The 18,821-nt window shown below is 34.7% G+C and overlaps 1 protein-coding gene across 7 annotated transcripts in view; it reads left to right on the plus strand.

Moving 5' to 3' along the window:
• Positions 1 to 18,821, plus strand: part of ZC3H13 (zinc finger CCCH-type containing 13) — an 87,853-nt gene that overhangs the window by 11,892 nt on the left and 57,140 nt on the right. For all 7 annotated transcript variants that reach the window (XM_036755832.1, XM_036755836.1, XM_036755837.1 and 4 more), the window contains exons 4-7: positions 512 to 623; positions 8,529 to 8,637; positions 13,118 to 13,257; positions 14,034 to 14,194. In XM_036755832.1, the coding sequence (XP_036611727.1) occupies positions 512 to 623; positions 8,529 to 8,637; positions 13,118 to 13,257; positions 14,034 to 14,194 (522 nt within the window). The remainder of the gene's footprint in view (positions 1 to 511; positions 624 to 8,528; positions 8,638 to 13,117; positions 13,258 to 14,033; positions 14,195 to 18,821) is intronic.

The raw sequence follows: 18,821 nt of genomic DNA on the forward strand, positions 1-18,821 counted from the left end.
TTTATTAGTTGTTACTGTCTTTGTTTGCGAATGTGCTGCATTAGCAAATTTATAGATTTATGGCTCTGTATATGAATAATTCCCTTAGATTAACTATAATGTTAAGTCTCATAGTTCCATTTCTCAATTTTATTCCTTGAATTTTTATTTTGACAAAGTGGTCTCAAACCCAGTTAATACACCAGATGATTGACTAATTTAAATAACTCAATAATATTGGCCTTTCAGCATGAAGGTGGGAAAAGGCAAACTTTAATTTCCAAATCTGATACTGTACCTGATTCTCCATCTAATTGAATAATGTCTGACCAGAATTAATATTCTGAATGGTAATGAGAGTATTGCTCATTTTTTTCCTGTGTATGCAGAGTTGAATTATATGGATTAATTTTTCCAAACTTGAGTAGTCATTAAAATTTTGAAAGGAGCCATATTTAAGAGTGAATTTTTTAGTTACTTCTCTAAGTCATATCACATAATAGTTTCTTCTTTCTTTTTCTAAATCATATAGGTCTCCAGAAAGACCCACTGGTGATCTTAGGGAAAGGATGAAGAATAAGCGACAAGATGTGGAAACAGAGCCTCAGAAACGAAATACAGAGGAGTCATCTTCACCAGTTAGGGTAGGAACAAGTTTCTCCAAATATCAGATAACTTTAAAAGACCCTTTTTTATGTTCTATTTTGTTAGAAAGTTAAAAGTATGATTTTGATATAGTAAGTTAAATTTTTAACAGCATTCTTTAAAATAACTGAGAGATGTTATTTAGCAAAAATCCATCTAACTTGCTTTAATGTCTTTATTGTAATTAAGACACTACAGCACTTGAGAGAGGTTGATTATCTGGAGCTTAATCTGGGCTTTAGATGGGGTGTCTAAATCCTGATGGGATCACTGTGGGGCTGATCCTTGCTTTTATTAGTTCATTTGAGTAGACTCTGGGGGTATTGAATCACATCAGCAAAGTGCGAATTAGGTAGTAGAATCCAACCTACAAATATATAATATAAGACATTTGAAAACATAATGAAGGTTGATTACTTTCTACAAAGACATTTTTTCATGGTAGATAAGTTTTTTCTGGAGTTTAAATTACAGATTTTGAAGGTTGCTTAGTGAGTGTACAATTATGGTAAAGAGAATTGGATTTTCTTAGGAGATTTGCATTCTGTCTTGGTAACCAGGTCATTATAATCAGACCTCCTCCTTCTCTGGACAAGATGGGGTAAACATTAATAGATTATTACTTTTTGACTCTCCTTTTTCTGGACTCTGCAGTTTACTTCTCTTCTTTTAAGACCATTTGACTCCAGACATGTTAAAATTAACCAAATAATATGTTATCTTTGATTATATTCTGTATGCTTTGATGTGATTAAGGGGACATACAGATCACATCGGGGGTAACAGTTTTTGAGTTACCTGATTTGGAAAGTATACTTCCTTTTGTGCTTTTATTTTCTTTGGCTCTGATTATAGTATTTAATTTAATACAAGAAAACATTTATTAAGTGCTTACTGTATTTCAGTCACTATGCTAGACACTTGGTATTCAGAGACAAAACCTAGATAGTCCATGCCCTCAAGGAGCTTAACTCTATTGCACAGTGTTTTAGTGGAAGATTGGGTTCTGGAGATGGTTAGAGGTAAGGTTGGTGCTACATGTAGTCCTGTCTCTGCTATTCCTTTGGCCTACAGTATCTTAACACAACAAAGAATTTAAAGCAGTTTAGGTTTTTTAGATGCTAAAAGGCATTTGGAAACCCTTATACAAGTTATTTGATAAAATACCATTTTCTTGCCCAAAGTATTTAAACATTTCAAGGATTTGAGAAAGAGGAAATCTTCAGGTCCACTGATCTTTTTTCCTTAAAGCCAAAAAATTAATTATGAAAGAGAATACTTTTATTTAGCCTGGTATGAGCTGAAATCTGATGCATCAATTCTGGATAAAAGAATAAGGGAAAAAACCTTAGAATTCTGAGTTTTTTGTAAAGATATTTTCTTGTAAAAATGTTTAATATAATTGATTTTTGTTGTCAACAGACTTAAAGCTATTACGTATTATTTTAAAGAGAAGTTTAGCATACATTAAGACTATGAATATCAATAAAAAATTAACCAAAATAAAATTCACAAGTTAATTTTTCTGTGTCTTGGTGAATGCTACCTTTCTTAGTGCAAATTGCTTGCCTCTAAGGCTGTCAGACTAGCATTATAGTAGATTTTGGTTTCAAGTAAGGAAATTCCTGAGAGTTAATGCTGTCTAATAGTGGCATGGAATAATAGTGATAGGATGACTTAGTGGGCATAGGGTTGCTCCTGGAGTCAGGAAATCTAAGTTCAGGTTTTTGTCCTTCACTTGCTAGATACTTGGGCAAGTCTCTTCACCTTGTGGTATCTTAAGCAATTCCAACATATTTTAGAAAATGTGTAATATACATATTGCTTACATACATGTTTATTTACATTTAAATGCTTATGTACCTTTACAATTTCTTCCTCTATGTTACGTCTCTTAGATCACACAGTAAATTATTTTACCATGAAAAATTCCTGAAAAGATTTTATATAATTTGTTATTGAATAATTTCATTTACAACTCTGATAAATTATAGTATTTTGATTGTCTTAGGTATTCCAAAGGCTTGATAGAATCAGTGATCCCTTAATGTTGAGCTTTGCTAGTACTATATTGGAATCTATAGGAGTTGAGTCTCTTTACCTTGGAAAAATGAAAATAGGAGCTTACATGCGCATGCATATGCATGTACATACACACAGAGCTTTTTCAAATAAGGGTTTCCATATAAACCATAATATCCAATTTCATGTGTATTATTCATATATATGCATATAAAGTTTTATTTCTTAAGTTATATCTGCAGTGTGATTTCTATGACAGGTTTCTACAACCTCATGATTGTGAGGTTGTATACTTTAATTTGATAAAAATTTTATTGGGCAGCTAGGTTTATTACCCTCCTCTATCCACTCTGTTCTAGCCATTTTGGCGTTGATTGTTCCTTCCATAGAACACTCCCATTTACCTACTTTGTGCCTTTTCACTGGCTGTCTCACATAACTTGAAATGTTCTCCCTTTTCAACTCTGTCTTTTTGGAATTGTGGATTTCCTTCAGCTTAAGTGTCACCTTTTGCATGAAGCTCTTTATGGGTCTTCTCACTGCTAGTGCCTTCCCCTGCAAGATTTCATGTTTATCTGCAACTATTTTTGTGCATATTGTTTCCTCCATTTAGACTATAAGCTCCTTGAGGCTAGGGGTTGTTTTTTGCTTGTTTTTCTATCTCAAGTGCACAGCACAGTGTCTGGCATGTACTATGTTGTATGTTAGCTTTAAGTATCAAAATTTCAGTTTCTTAAAGGATCACATTAAATTTTGAGTAGTTTGTTCAAGGGCATCTTTTGCAGAAAAGGAAATTTACAGAATAACCGAACTGATTCTTAAAGCTTGCTAGGTTTCCTGTGTATTGGGAACACATAGAAAAACACTATTTAAAAACTCTTTTCATGAACATGGGTCTCTGAAATTAGAATCTCTGAATGGCAATGTTAGCTGAGCCTTTTGGCTATATCTATGATGGCATGTCCAGAAGTATATGAAAATGATAGCATTTTTGTATCAGCATGGCAAGATTATATAATAGATTTACCTATTAGTCTTTATTATAGCCTTTTTTTTTCTTTTTATGTTACTTTTGTTTTACTTTTCCCATTAATGAGTATTTTCTCCCTCCCACCCCTCCACCTCATCACCATTGGAAAACAAAACATTTGTTTAAAAAGAAAAAAACATAGGCCAGATAAACACAGTCCTGAATTGGCCGTGTCCATAAGTGTGTATCTCATTCTGCATCTTTGAGTTTGTCACCTCTGTCTGGAGGGTGAATAGCTTGTTGCTTCGTTACTGCTTTAGAGTCATGGCTAGATATTGCATTGTTCAGAACTCTTAAGTCTTACACAGTTGTTTATAGACTTTTTTGAGATTAAAAAAAGAAGAAAGTTGAAAATCATGTCATTTTTGTATATAGCCTACTTGTTAATAAAATTCTTAAAATGAGAACTAGACCTATCCTGTGAGCTAAGTTGCCATGCAGTGTGTTGTGTGTGGTAAGCCTCATTTTTTGGTGAAGCTTTACCCTCAGGGTATAGAAACACACTTCTTACTAACCATTCATGCTCATTAATTTACCAGCATGATATTAGCAGGAAACATACTTGGTTACTTTTGCTCACTAAGTGTCTGTGTGGTACAGTGGATAGAGCTCTGGGCCTAGGGTCAGATGTGACCTCAGATACTTGTTAGCTGTGTGACCCTTGACGAGTCACCTAGCCTGCATTTGCCTCAGTTTCATCTATTGTAAAATGGTAATAATAACAGTACCTACCTCCTAGGATTGCTCTGAAGGTCGAATGAGGGGATAGTTGGCACAGAGTAGGCACTGCATGAATGCTTATCCCCTCCCCTTCCTTTTCTCCTTTTCAATTGCTGATATACTTGTCGAGGCTTGGTTTAGGATTTGTTCCTTGTGAATAGAAGAGGGGAAAAAGAATTGGATTGACAGAACTAATGGACACTATGATTTTGCTTGTGCTGCCCCGGTAACTGTCCTCGCCAAATGTGCCCGTCCCCTTGTTTGAGCTTTTCTAGAGGATTCTCAAAGCTAGACCTGGAATTGGGGTTCATTCCTCTGTGTAATTACGTGCCGCCTTTTTTATTTCCTCTTTTTTTTGTCTTGTTTTTTCCTTGAAAATCAATGCCTGCCTCTTAAGCTTTTGGGGTCCACCTCTAGATACAGAGGGTTTTTTTCAGCCCTGTTGGAAGCACCCAATAAAATGTTTTAATTTTTTTATACTATAAGTTTTTTGGAGCTTGAACAAAATGAAACAAGGGTTTTTTGTGGCACAGTACTTCTCTTTTGTTCTAAGCGGGCATTTTTGTCCTTTATGCCAAAACCATGTTTACTCTTTCATGTGCACTCTTTGTCCATCTTCATGCCATGTTGCTCTTCCCTAGTCATAACCTCTTAAATGACAATCCAGTTCTGGACTTCTGATTGTTGAGAATTCACCAGTGTGTACTGTGACTTCATTTATCATCCTTGTGATTTCCCTGACCAAAATACCCCTCGTTGGCCACCACTCCCCTCTAAGTGTTGTTTTCTCATATTTCCTGTATACATATTGTCTTTACCTCTTAAAATATAAGCTGCTTGAGGGCAGCCACAGCCTTTTTGTGTTTGTCTCTCCAGTGGTTAGCGCAGTGCATGGAATATCATAGGCATTTGATTATTATGTGCCTTTTTAGTCATTCTTTCGATGTTCAGGAGAAATAATAATCCATTGATTGTTCTTTCCCCTACTGTTATATGCTCTTACCACCTTTCAGTGATATGTTCTGTTCTGGTAGAATTTTAGGTTCTCGACTCAAGCGTTTCCTATCAAGGAATCTTCAGGAATAACATGTTCAAGTAGCATTTTAATGTACCAGTAAAAATATTTGAAATACAGGGCAGTTATTTAGTTCATCATTGTTGTTTTAAAAAAACAAAAACCTGAGAAATAAAGTTTGTTCTAAATATTAGGGACTTGCTGCCAGTTTTTAAATCTCTGGAGATAATTTCTTTATCCAGAGCTTGTTTCTTTTGCCCCAGTTTCATTTAGCTGTACATTCAGGGCTTACTCACAAGTTGCCTTTACTCAAAGATGGGATTATAGCCACCATATTTATTTGTTTGGCATTTCTCTTCCTGGCAATATTTTTGGAACGGGAGACCTAGCCTACCTCTGAAATAGCTTAAAGGGTGGGGTTTGTGGTTTTAGAGAAAAATTCGTGGACATTTGTAGGGGGCTAAAATGATAAGAGAAAATTACGAAGTCATGTTACCCTGGCCTTTACTTAAAATAAAAAGAAAATATAATTTACCTTTATTTTGAATACTAATTAACTTTAAAAAATTAAATGTTATCTGTGTGTTGTCTTCCATCACATTAATAGGGAATCATAATTGCTATTAAAACATCTGTAAAATGTTCTTCATAACTGGTTTTGACAGCTATTGTTGATGCAAATAAATGGAACCTGGCTCTGATTTGTTCTTTCCTTCTTGGGCTGCTTTTAGTTTTTGGCCCTGGAATCAGCCTGTCTAAAGCTTTTAATTACTATGGTTAATCATCTTGGATTTCATTTCCTTTCTTTTGCCCTAGCAACCAAGGGATTCCCTCTCTGCACTTCACATTTTGCCACTTCTCTTAGTTTAATCCTGTGGACCTCATGTGTGACAGTATATATTAATCTTTTAGTTACATAATACTATTGCATTCAAATCCCCAGTCTGAAGAATTCTTCCTGTATGCCACTTAACATCCCTTTTACCTCAGTTTTTTCTTGTGTATAAAATAAAGGGGTTGGATAGCTGAGGTTCCTCCCTGTTCTAGATTTATGATACTATGTCTTATATTTGTAGTAAAGAAGCAGTTACAGCTTATTATTACGTGTCCTTATTTGCCAATTTCCATATGTATTACATGTATTTCTTTTTTTTTTTACTTGTTTCAAGATTTTTTTCTTTTTAATTTTTTTAAATTAGATTTTTTATTTTTAGTTTACAACATTTAGTTTTACATGTTCTTGAGTTTCAAATTTTCTTCACTTCCCTTCCCTCCCCTTCCCCCTCCCGCCCAAGATGGCATGCAGTCCGATATAGATTCTACATAAACCTTCGCATTAAACTTATTTACACAGTAGTCAAGTTGCAAAGAAGATTTATGACCAATGGAATGAATCATGAGAGAGAAGAAACAAAACCAAAAAAAAAAGAGGAAAAAGCAAATAGTTTGCCTCAATTTGCATTCAGATTCCATAGTTCTTTCTCTGGATGTAGCTAGCTTTTTCCATCATGAGTCCTTTGGAGCTGTCTTTGAGCCTTGTATTGCTGAGGAGAAGCAAGTCTATCAAAGTTAGTCATCACAGAATCAATATATCTGTGGTTGTGTATAATGTTCTCCTGGTTCTGCTCTTCTCACTTAGTATCAGATCATGTAGGTTTTTCCAGGTTATTATGAAGTCTGTATCTTCCCCATTTCTTGTAGCATAATAGTATTCCATTACATTCATATACCACAACTTGTTCAGCCATTTCTCAATTGATGGGCATCCCCTTGATTTCCAATTCTTTGCCACCACAAAAAGAGCAGATGTAAATATTTTTATACATATAGGTCCCTTTCCCACTTGTGTGATGTCTTTGGGATATAGTCCTAGGAGTGGTATTGCTGGATCAAAGGGTATGCACATTTTTATAGCCCTTTGGGTATAGTTCCAAATTGCTCTTCAAAATGGCTGGATCTGTTCACAACTCCACCAACAATGTATTAATGTTCCAATTTTCCCACATCCTCTCCAGCATTTATCATTTTCCTGTTTTGTCATGTTAGCCAATCTGACAGGAGATATGTGTTACCTAAGAGTTGTTTTGATTTGCATTTCTCTAACCAATAGTGATTTAGAGCATTTTTTCATATGCCTATAGATATCTTTAATTTCTTCCTCTGAAAACTGCCTGTTCATATCCTTGGACCATTTCTCAATTGGGGTAATGTATTTAATATTCAGATTGTAAGCTGAATCGTTGTTTAAAAATAAAAATCTCTTCAGAGAAGAGATTGTCACTGTCATCTAAGATTTAGCATCTTAATGAAAAGGTATAGATGTGGGGATGAAGATTATAAGCTTTATTAAGACGGATTGGTTTGTAATTTCCTGTAGTGCTTGGAGGCTTTTCAGATAATATTTATCAGCCTTATATACTGGATGTTTAATTTGAGTTTTAAAATAGCTTATTTTTTATTATAGGATTTTGTTTTATAGTCTAAGATTGTACCTGGGTTAAAATGAAATTCTTCAAGTGAAGATGTCCTATTAGTCTTAACTTTAAATATTAATTTATTTACCTTTTAATGTTGTAAAAACAATTTATATATGTTGATTCTTATTAAAATAATTGTAAAATTTTGTTTTTAAATGTAACTAGGAGATAAAAAATCATTTTTCAAGAGTATTATTTCACTAGAAAAAAATGTTAGGATATTCTTAATCTGAAATAAAGTTATTAAATGTTTAAGAGTACTGTATAGTAGAGAATAGTTATGAAATTATGCTCAATCCCAGATCATTCCAGTATATTATGTAAACATTAAAATGACTTTTCCCAGTAGATGTCACACATTGGAGGTCACAGAGTTTGTGTGCTTTGCTTTTTTTCCTTGAACCAGCTCTGTAAATTGATAGAAGAAAATCCATATACATCCATATACCCCTTGTTCTTTACTAGTAGAACAGTGGAATGAAATGTCTAGAACTTACTGCTTTGTGTAAATGGGTAACTGTTTCTTAGATTGACTTACTGACATAATTATAAATAGATATAAATCCAAAAATTTCTCTTAATAAAGCCATACATATAAAAAAAAAGACTTTATAATTTGTTTATGCATGTGCAATTTTAGAAAGAGTCTTCAAGGGGAAGACATAGGGAGAAGGAAGACATCAAAATCACCAAGGAGAGAACTCCAGAAAGTGAAGAAGAAAATGTAGAATGGGAAACTAACAGAGATGGTAAGTTTAAAAAGATGTCAAAGAAAAAAAAAATTTGCTTTTTTGCTTAGTCAGCTCTTGATTATTTACATTGTGGACTTGCTGTGACCTTTAGAAGCCTTTTCATCTGTTGTCTTTTAGCTTTTGTAAGGCTTTTGTGTATCATTGTGGTTGATTTCCTATAGCAGGAAATATTGACTTGAAGTAGGTCAGAGAAGGCCAGCTGCTCAGATGTTTTCAGTCAGCCTTTTCTGATTTATTCTGGGAGCTCTAGGCAACCCCCAAACCTTTTCACGATAGCCCCTCTGCTCTGTAGTTCTGTTAGGTAGAAATTAGCCTTCTTTGCAGATTTTAGTTGGTTCTCACCTTCGTTTGGTTTATGGCCATTGTATCATTTCTCACAGCAAGTTTCAGTACCTTTAGGAGTCTTGCAACTATAGTATTTGTTATTTATTACCTATTATGCAAGCAGATGAAGTGTTGTAAAATCCACATTAACTAGAATTTTCAACTGAAATTTAATTTTATTCATTTAAAAATTGACTACCTGTTTATAATATTTGTAATTGTCACAGCACAGCTAGATTTATATTGTAAAGTGAGTGTCTCTGGTTTAGGCTAAAGTAACTGATCCAGTTAATATGTTAGAGGATGAATAACAGTGAAGTCCAGTAAACCTTAATTAGCTAGAATACTCAGGAAATTTAATGTTCTGGTTAATTATCTTCTATTTAATAATTTGAATTCATTTATTGAGTTTATTTAAGATAACTTGAGCATCTACTAGATGTATTTATTAAGTACCGTAATAATGGCTGAAGCTCTTTGTACCTTATTTTATTTGAATACTTATTGGGAGTCATTTCAAAGGCTCCTACACTATAAGGTACTGAAGAGAGTGCTAGATAGGAAGTCAGAAGATAATTCACATCCTGCCTCTGGCACTTAAAACCTGAGGGACATCACTTAACCTCTCTACCTCAGTTTTTCTATCTATAAATTAGGGTTCAGTCAGAAGGACCCTAAGGTACTTTCCATCTCTAAATTTGTGATTTTATGACCCAGGATTACTTCCATAAGTCATAATGAGACACTGGAGTAGCAGAATTTCAGTAGAGGCATTGTACTTGCCGGCAATTAGTATTTGTCGAATAAGTAAATGTTATACTGGAGTGGTAGCTTTTATCGGAGTAGCCAGCAGTACATCCCCTTTCTCACAGTGTCAGGTAAGAATAGTTTCCTTTTTTTTTTTATGTAACCTCTTAGGATTTGCAAATGATGTATATCTATCATCTCACTGAGTTCTCAAAATATCCCTGTTTTATAGGTACTATGGTATCATTAACCCCATTTTGCTAGATGAGTACACTTAAAGATGTTTTCTGACTTGTCCATGGTTAGCAGCTATGACAAGTCAGAAGTGTATGTAATCCAGGCCTTTTCAGAAGTAAAGGTGAAGCAGCAGAGCTACAGGAATGTGGACAAATGCCTCATGATCACACTATAAGGGAACCAGTGTATTTTGTGCAACAGAATTGCAAAGTGGCTTAGGATGAATAAGTGGAGAGAGGGGAAATGGGAGACAGTGGGGAATGGGTGCAGTGCACCCCTACCAAGTCCATGAATGAAGAGCAAAAAGATAATTCCTGTAGTCTCTTGGAAAGAGTGGGCGGAGGTGGGGTAGGGTTGGAGGGGAGGAGGGAGCTTCTAGCAGTGGGAGAGGCAGCAGAAGGAAGGGATTGAGGCTTGGGGACTGAAGGGGCAGAGTTTAAATTTAACAACAGGGCGGGGGTGCCACTGAAGAGCACTCTCATGAGGGAAAAGGTGTGTACCTGTGATGGAAGTTGAGGACTTCGTTATAGGTTTAATCTAGGGAGAAGTTGTTACATTGGGATATCACTTTTTTGCCTCTGTGGACAAAATCCTTGTTTAGAATTGTGTGAGCTCCTATAGGCTATAGGCAACCAGAAGAGGGAGAAGGGGGAGACCTAGTCTCATCATGGCCAATAGGAAGGAAAATAGAGGGAGTGAAAGGGGCATAAGTGGAATGTACATTTTAGGATATATTAATTTCTACCATATAGTACAGTTTTTAGCCAACATTAATTCTAGCCCCATCACTGAATCACAGAATCACAGAAATCCCACTATGAAATACAGATATAGGCCATGAATCGGAGATTAAAATCTCGGAATAAAATAAGAAAAAAAAAAGAATAAAATAGGAAGGAAATTGGGGAAGACAACAAAGCAGACAAAAACTTCTTAGAAGGTGCAGTAAAAAGAAAACTAGCAAACAAAACAGTAGGAGAAGAGGGAAGATTTTTGAGTAGGGAAACAGAAGGGAAAAAGAGAAGAATAAATATGTAACTGAATAGATTAAAAAAAGAAAAATAAGGTCAAACTCTAAAATTAGGGTAAAGGTAGACCAGTGGTAACAAGGGGAGCTAATAGAGTAGGAGGAAGAGAGATTCTGGGCATAGAGTTGCATCAAAATATTTTAAACAGAACTAATAGCAGGGACAAAGTATTCACTTATAAGAGAAATGAGAGAAAAAAACTGAAAAATGTGCTAAATAAACAAATGGAGAAAAACACAAACCTAACTCTGATAACTTTATATGTGAATGAACTATAGCAGTCCTGTAAAATCAAAGGAATGGCAGAATGGATAAAAATGTAAAAACTCACAATCTGTTCTTTGCTAGAAACACATCTAAAAAGCAAAGACATACTCAGAATGAGAGGTTGGAACAAAATTTACTATTCATCAGGCGAAATTAAAAAAAACCAGGAGTTGAAATAATGGCATCATAGAAACCAAAAAAAAATTAAAATTCAGAGTATCAATGAGAATAACCAAGAGAATTACATTATGCTTCAATTATAGACAGTAAATTTGTATCAGTATTAATAAACACACGAATCAAATCCCATAGCATCCCATAGCATCTCATATTGGAAAAGTTAGGGAATGAATTATTAACCCAACAAAGGAAATAGTTGGTGATAAAAGGTTGCAAAATGACTTCAGTTAGATGAAGTTGAAAAGCTTTTGTATAAACAAAATCAATGTAATTGAAATAAGATAAGACATACTTAAAACCAAAACCCCAGTAGAGAAGTCTTCAAAGGAGATGAACAGTTCTCAAAAGAAGATTACAAATTACTAAAAACCAGATGAAAGAATGATCCAAATCACTAATAATAAGATAAATGCAAGACAAAACAACCCTAAGGTTTCACTTCATACCCACCAAATTGGCAAAGGTAGGGGAATAAGAAATAAGGTTGGAGAGTATGTGGAAAGATGTGTGCATTCTTGATGGAGCTATAAATTGGTCTAATCATTCTAGAAAGCAGTTTGGAATTAATGCAAAGAAAATGACTAAAATATTCATACCTTTTAACCCAGAGAATCCACTGTGTATTTCCCCAGGGAGGTCAATGTCAAAGGTAAAGCGCTCATGTACCTCAAAAATATTGGTATAGCAAAGAACTAGAAGAAAAAGTAGCTAGCTGCCTATCCATTGGGGAATGCCTAAACAAATTGTGGTACATGAATATAATGAACTATACTATTAAAATAAATGAATTGAGTATCAGTCTGGAGGAGCTTTGGGAGACGTAAAAACTTATGAACAGGTGAACAGACACAGGAAAATCAGTTCCAATAACAATATCAGTGGAAAGAGAAATGAACTGTGTGAAATTATAATTTCCAAATTATAATAAATCAGATCTTACCCCAAAGAAGTATAAATATCAGTAGTCAATAAACATTTAAGCACCTGCTATATGTCAGGCCCAGTGCTAAGTGCTGGGGATACAACACAAGAAAGTTGAAAAGGAGGAAGGTGGGGAAGAGGAGAGGAGGCTGCCAGGCATGAGGCCATGATGACAAAGCCAAAGAAGTTCAAAATGAATTCATCTGCGTTTGGGTGGGAAATGAGATGTCTAAGATGTCTGTCCTCTCCCCACTTTTTAAATAGAGAAGTTTATGGCTCTCCCCTTCCAATCAGAGGGGCAGAGAGTACTTAGAACCATTGTGAGCACCATGGTTAATTGAATCTTTCTATTTGCAAGATCATGAGATTTCCCAGTGATGAGTTTGGGGTGGTAGGAGTGGTGGAGAGAAATGCTTCTTTGCAGATGTATGGGGGACTATGAGTGTGGAACATTGCATAAGATGCCTTTTTAAAGAAAATATTTTGGGTAGTTTTTCTGAACTATTTTTCCTCCTTTTTTTAAAAAAAAATTCTTTGTAAGGGTTTGGTTTCTGTAAAGGAAAGGGGGGAAGGAGTACTTTGGGAAATGTAAGCAATACAGAAACAAAAGATCATAGAATCGTAGATTGAGAGCCAGAAGGGCCCTTAGAAACCATCTTGCCAATAACAGAATAATCTTTTAATTTGACAAAATCTATTGTTTAATTATTTTTAGTGTAGCTCTGATGTTTCAGTTGTTATAAAGTTTCTCAGTGCTGGCTTTTATCTTAAAGATTCTGACAATGGAGACATTAATTATGATTATGTCCATGAATTGTCACTGGAAATGAAGCGCCAAAAGATTCAGAGGGAGCTAATGAAGCTAGAACAAGAAAACTTGGAGAAGAGAGAAGAAATAGTCATTAAAAAAGAGGTGAGTTCATTATCCCAGTTTCGCAACCACAACAAATGTATTATCTGGTAACAGGGCTTTTACAAATTTAATTTAAAGCTGAAAATGATTTTGCCATACAGAAGAAATTCCTAGATTCTTTTTTTTTTTATCATCCTAGACTTTAGTTCTTTTATTACCACAGTTCATCCTAGATTAATTGGTATGTTTGGGAAATAGAGGGGTTAGTGGACTCTTCCGTTTTGATTAAGTATTCTTATCTCCGGGTTGTATAGAAATTTTTTTTGTTTCAATTTTATTAATTGAAATTATTTTAAAATATTATTTTCCTACTTTAATAAGCATAAAACATAGTAATTGATTATGCTTTATATGTGCATTTTGAAAATGTGCACTTGTAAAGCATTTCAGTGCCATCTCTAGGTTCATTTTGTAGACTTTTATGGTCTAGATGATATTCAAGAGTGGCTTGAATATATATCAATCTTAGGAAGTATTCTTTTTAAAAATTGTAGCTCATCCATTTGCCTTCTTGTCTTTGTAAAATGTCAAGCATATATAGAAAAACCATTTATCTGATTTAATTGAAATTTTATTATACTTTGTTCCGTTGTGTTGAGTCATTTTATAGGAAAAAAAGATTTAAATGTAAAAGGCTTTTTAAGTAAGCAGATATCCTTAGGTTTAAAAGGCATTATTTTTATGTTGGAAGCTAATTTTTTTATGGTCTAAAAAAGTTTTAATGTCCTAGCATAATCCATTAGTAAAACTTACTGAATTTTTTTCTTTTTAAAAAGATTTCTCCAGAGGTGGTTAGATCAAAATTGTCTCCATCTCCTTCTCTAAGAAAGTCTAGTAAATCTCCAAAGCGAAAATCAAGTCCAAAGTCATCCTCTTCAGCTAGCAAGAAAGATAAGAAGATACCTGCAGTGTCTTCTCCTCTCTTGGACCAGCAGAGGTCAGTAGGTAAACATGCATTAGAATAAGAGGCATAGTTTTTCATGACAATTTTTAGCTAAAAAAGAAAGTTATCTAATATGTCATAAGAATTTGTTTTTAGGTCCTTGGATAACTAGCCCAGGTTTTTTCATCTGGACAATTTTGTTTTGTATTTTTATATCATACTTCTACTTGTTCATATCTTTTATGGAGCATTGTGGGCATAGTCAAAAGAGCACTGACTTTGGATTCAGAATATCTGTCTGGGCTTTTATCCTGACTCATTTTACTAGCTTTGTGCTGTTTGGAAGGGTGCTTAACTTTTCTGAACACTTCCCACTAGTAAAATGAACATCTAATCAGACAAATGATGTAAAAGTGTTTTGTAAACTAATAATTGTTATGCCACGGTAAGGATTAGAGAAGATGATGATAATGGTGGCAAATGAGATGTGAAAGGGAGAGGAACTCCAACTGGCCAGCCCCTTCCTTCAGAGGCCTGGATCACAGGCACACACGAGAGTATATACTCTAGGTGACTTGATCCCCTCAGTTCTGGAATCACCACTCTGGCAATGTCCTGTTATGAAAACAGAAACAGCCCATTTTATCTCATCAGCCCCAGATCCCAAACTCAAATGCCATCAGACCAGCTGCCCAGGCCGTCTGTCTTGCTGCCAGCTGTGTATTCTCTCATTCCAACCCTGATTTCCACCTTTGTTTTGGGAACAGTAATCTAATCAATATTGCCATTGCTTTAAGAAAGGGGTTTTCAAGTTGAATGACTCCTCTGTGATTGTATAGTCACTCTTTCCAAACTAACATACCCTTCTGGTTTTTTCCACCCTTATAGGTGTTAACTCCTTCTCCTAGAATGTAAGATGTTTGAGGGCAGGGATAGTCTTCCTTTTGTTTTCATATCCCCAGGGCTTGGCATAATGCTTTCATTCATTCAGTTCCTTCAACTAGGAAATGGAAACATACAAATCAGTGGTAAATATCATACTGGAAGAGTATAATTTAGGAAGCAAGGTATAGTGATTTAAAAGTGACCTTAGGGACACTTGTCATCGTTTTTCACCCCACATATTTTATAGCTAAATTTTTTTTGTGTTTTATTTTATTTCATTTCATTTCATTTATTTTATTTGTATGACATCTGAATACAGTCCTTTTTTTGTCATTAGCAAATGCTTAATCCAGATTTTGTTAATCATATGGCTGGATTAATTTGTCCTCTTGCAAAAATTCTCCAGTGTCTATTAACGTTTCCTGATGAGCATTTTCTCTCTGTTCTTCACTCGTGACATTCCATCTACTGTCTTCATGCCTTTGCTTTGACTGTCCTTCATTCTTGGAATATATCTTTTCCTTAGAATCCCTCTCTTCATGTAAGATGAAGCTCAAACCCCATCTTCTACATGAAGCCTTTTCTGATAACCCTGTTAGCAGTTACCCTCTCAAACTGCCTTGTGTTTAACTAATGTGTGCATGTATACATGCCCACACATGCTGTATTATATATGTGTTATGTAGTAGGTATTATATAATATTGGAAGTTAGTATGTTCTGCAATGTATTTATTAACTACATGCTATATTTTATGTGTACTGTATTTTATTCAGTATATATATATATATATACTTGTCTTCTCATTGCATGTATGTAAGCTCATTACAAGTAGTTTTATTTTTGTACTTGTATCCCCAATTCATAGCACAGTGGCTGGCACATAAGATTTTAATAACTATTTGTTGTTTGATTGATTTATGAGAATCGCTGGTTTCCTTGAAGACTCCGCTCCCGTGCTACCTTCTATTAAAAGCCTTCCAGGATTCTCCTCTTCTCCCCGCCCCCTCTCATTTTTAGGTCCTCCTCCCAAGTTAATCTGTATCATTTTTACATGTACTTGAATATGTACAGTGTTCCCTGATAGAATGTTAGCTCTTTGAGAGCAGGGATGGAATATTTCACTTTTGTTGTGCTTGTTAATTTATGCTGCTTGGAATCTCAACCTCCTTTCTTCTTTTTTGAAACTATGGCTTTATGACCTACCTTCTTTTTGAAGTTTATTTATACCCCCTGGTGATGTTTCCCTTTTCCTTCATTTTTAGTTTATATCTCACTGTTACTCTATGTTAATACAGCAGTCCCTCATTTTATCAGACTTCCTTAGGGAACCAATAATAATATTTTTTATTTCTATATCCCATTAAAGTTTACAAATCCTCTTCCTCACGCAGCCCTGTGAGGTAGGTGGTACAAATTGTATTATTCCCATTTTTCATATGAGGAGACTGAGGCATAGAAGTATTAGAACCTTGACTTGGACCCTTGTCTTCTGTTTCCAAGTCCAGTGTGATTTTCACTTTGCCCAACTGTCTCTGCATGAGTTGTGGTGAATTACCCAGAAAACTAAAACTTTGCCAAAACATTTTAAAATTACAAGTAATGTTTTGTACGATTTTTTTCTAAAATGTGAGATTTTTCTGCAATACAAAACATAATTTAACATTTTCTTCCTGATTCATCTAAACCAATTGTTGTGATAGTATAGTAGTACCCTAAAGTCCTATTGCTATATCCCCCCTATAACATATGATCCTAAACTACTGTGCCTGTCCAGCAGATGAATTTTCTCTTTCCTCACATACTGTCGTATTTTCATTTGTCAGTTGGTCTGTTTTCAGCAGTTCGCCTGTTTCTTATCTCTTGTCTAGCTAGCTAGACTTAATGACAGAACTGTGGCTATAGGAAATTAGATCTCCCTCTAAACGTATAAAATTAGAAATATCTATTTTGAGTAGCAGTATCATAAGATTACCAGTTTAACAAATTTGATTAAGTTTTGATTTGATTAATTTTATTAAGAAACAAAACAGGTTGCTGTCTGAGCAACCCTAGGTGTTGCGATAGATATTTTTCTTGGGCTCAAAACTTTTTTTCTCCTTTTCGAATCTAGGTCTGTTACTATAGCTTCCTGAAAATTGGCCTAGATAAATGAACTGTTTCTGTAGTTTGTTTAAATTTTGCTTTATGCTTTCCAAAAACTCTTTCATGTTTATTATCTTGTTTGAGTGTTACCGTTGTTTCCTAGTTTCGTGTATAAGATGTGACTGTACAGATAGACTTAGTGGAAGCAAACAGTGGAATTTAAACAGGCACCTTTTAACATCTCTAGCTGTGTATCACAAGATTGTTATCAGTGATCAAATATTTTTTAGCTTCTTTTTTTTACTTGCTGTAAGCCTGCAGCATCTTCTTCTGAATAGCCTGGCCTCATTGGTACCAGATTTTTATCCTTTTTAAAGATGGTTTTGGTTTTCAAACCAGCTCAGTGTCACTTAGAACCTAGACTTCTAATAACAAACTGGGTAATATTTTTTAAAGATGTGTAACTGTTTTATATTTAGTACATGAAATGATTATTAATAGCAAGATAAGACAGCATAATCAAAGTGCCAAATGAGTAAAATAATCAGCAAATGCCTATTATTGAGTGGTATGATTTTTGGTAATTAACTAGAAGTTAGTCAGAATCTTGTGATTAAGGTAAGTGATATAATTTTTGATCAAAATAGAGACATCATAGAAGATCATTTAGTCTTGGAAGTAATAAGACTAACTTTCTTTTGTGGTGCATATACAATTTTATAAGAAAAATTGAAAAAAAATGTTACACAATAACAAATGAAAATTTGTTATTTTCCTATGATAACTGTGACTTCCATTGAACTTTTCACTAAACCACATCAGTAGAAGGCAGCAATTCCTTTGACAATATTTCATTCAAATCCTAGCTTGTTATTCTAATGCAATTAGCATTTAACTGTTTTTATATATTTTCATGTGTATGTAAATATATATGTGTGTGTGTGTGTGTGTGTATGCAAATATAAATGTGTGTGTATTATGTTGGCTTGTTTTGACTGGACCTGTGATTTATCGGTGTAGGTGGGTCCTAGTGAGACTCCCTCAACTAGTGCAGAAGTATACTTTTTCTGTAGACTATAGTCTTATACTTCACATCCTTAATCTCTAGCCATTTCCACTCTGCTAAAACTTGGACTCCATTTTTAGTTCCCCCAACAGATGAGCTTTTACCTTATCTAGCCAGGGCCTCCACTTTCCAGTTATCCCCACATCAGAATCTTACGTGAATACTCTCTCTTCTGCCCCCCTTCCCCCTTTACCTTGTGTTCCACCATCAGAATGTAAGTTCCTTGAGGACAGGAATTGTCTTGCTTGCTTTTATTTGTACCCTCAGCAATTAGCACTGTGCCTGGAACAGAGTAAGCCCATAACAAATCCTTCATCTCTTTCTCTTAAAGAGTTGTCTGGGACACTGAGAGGAAGTCAAGTGTAATTGATTCTTGATACCATCTTTGATATTCATTGTACTTCAATGGTCTTTCATCCATTTTATATTTGCTACCTATATTCTAGCCTAAGTTTTTAGTCTTTTGAATCTGGAAGTCATTCCTGAGCACTTGCCCCTTGGATAATGACCTTCCCCTTTAGACTTCACATTGCACTTTCTGTGTAATGTGTATTATAGCCATATGCTATGATTTTGGTGTCTTATCCCTTAGGAAACTGTGTGTTCTTTCAGGTTAAAAACTGTGTCTTTTCTAAACTTTGTTTCT

This window comes from Trichosurus vulpecula, chromosome 4, assembly GCF_011100635.1.
Source record: "Trichosurus vulpecula isolate mTriVul1 chromosome 4, mTriVul1.pri, whole genome shotgun sequence".
NCBI lineage: Eukaryota > Metazoa > Chordata > Mammalia > Diprotodontia > Phalangeridae > Trichosurus > Trichosurus vulpecula.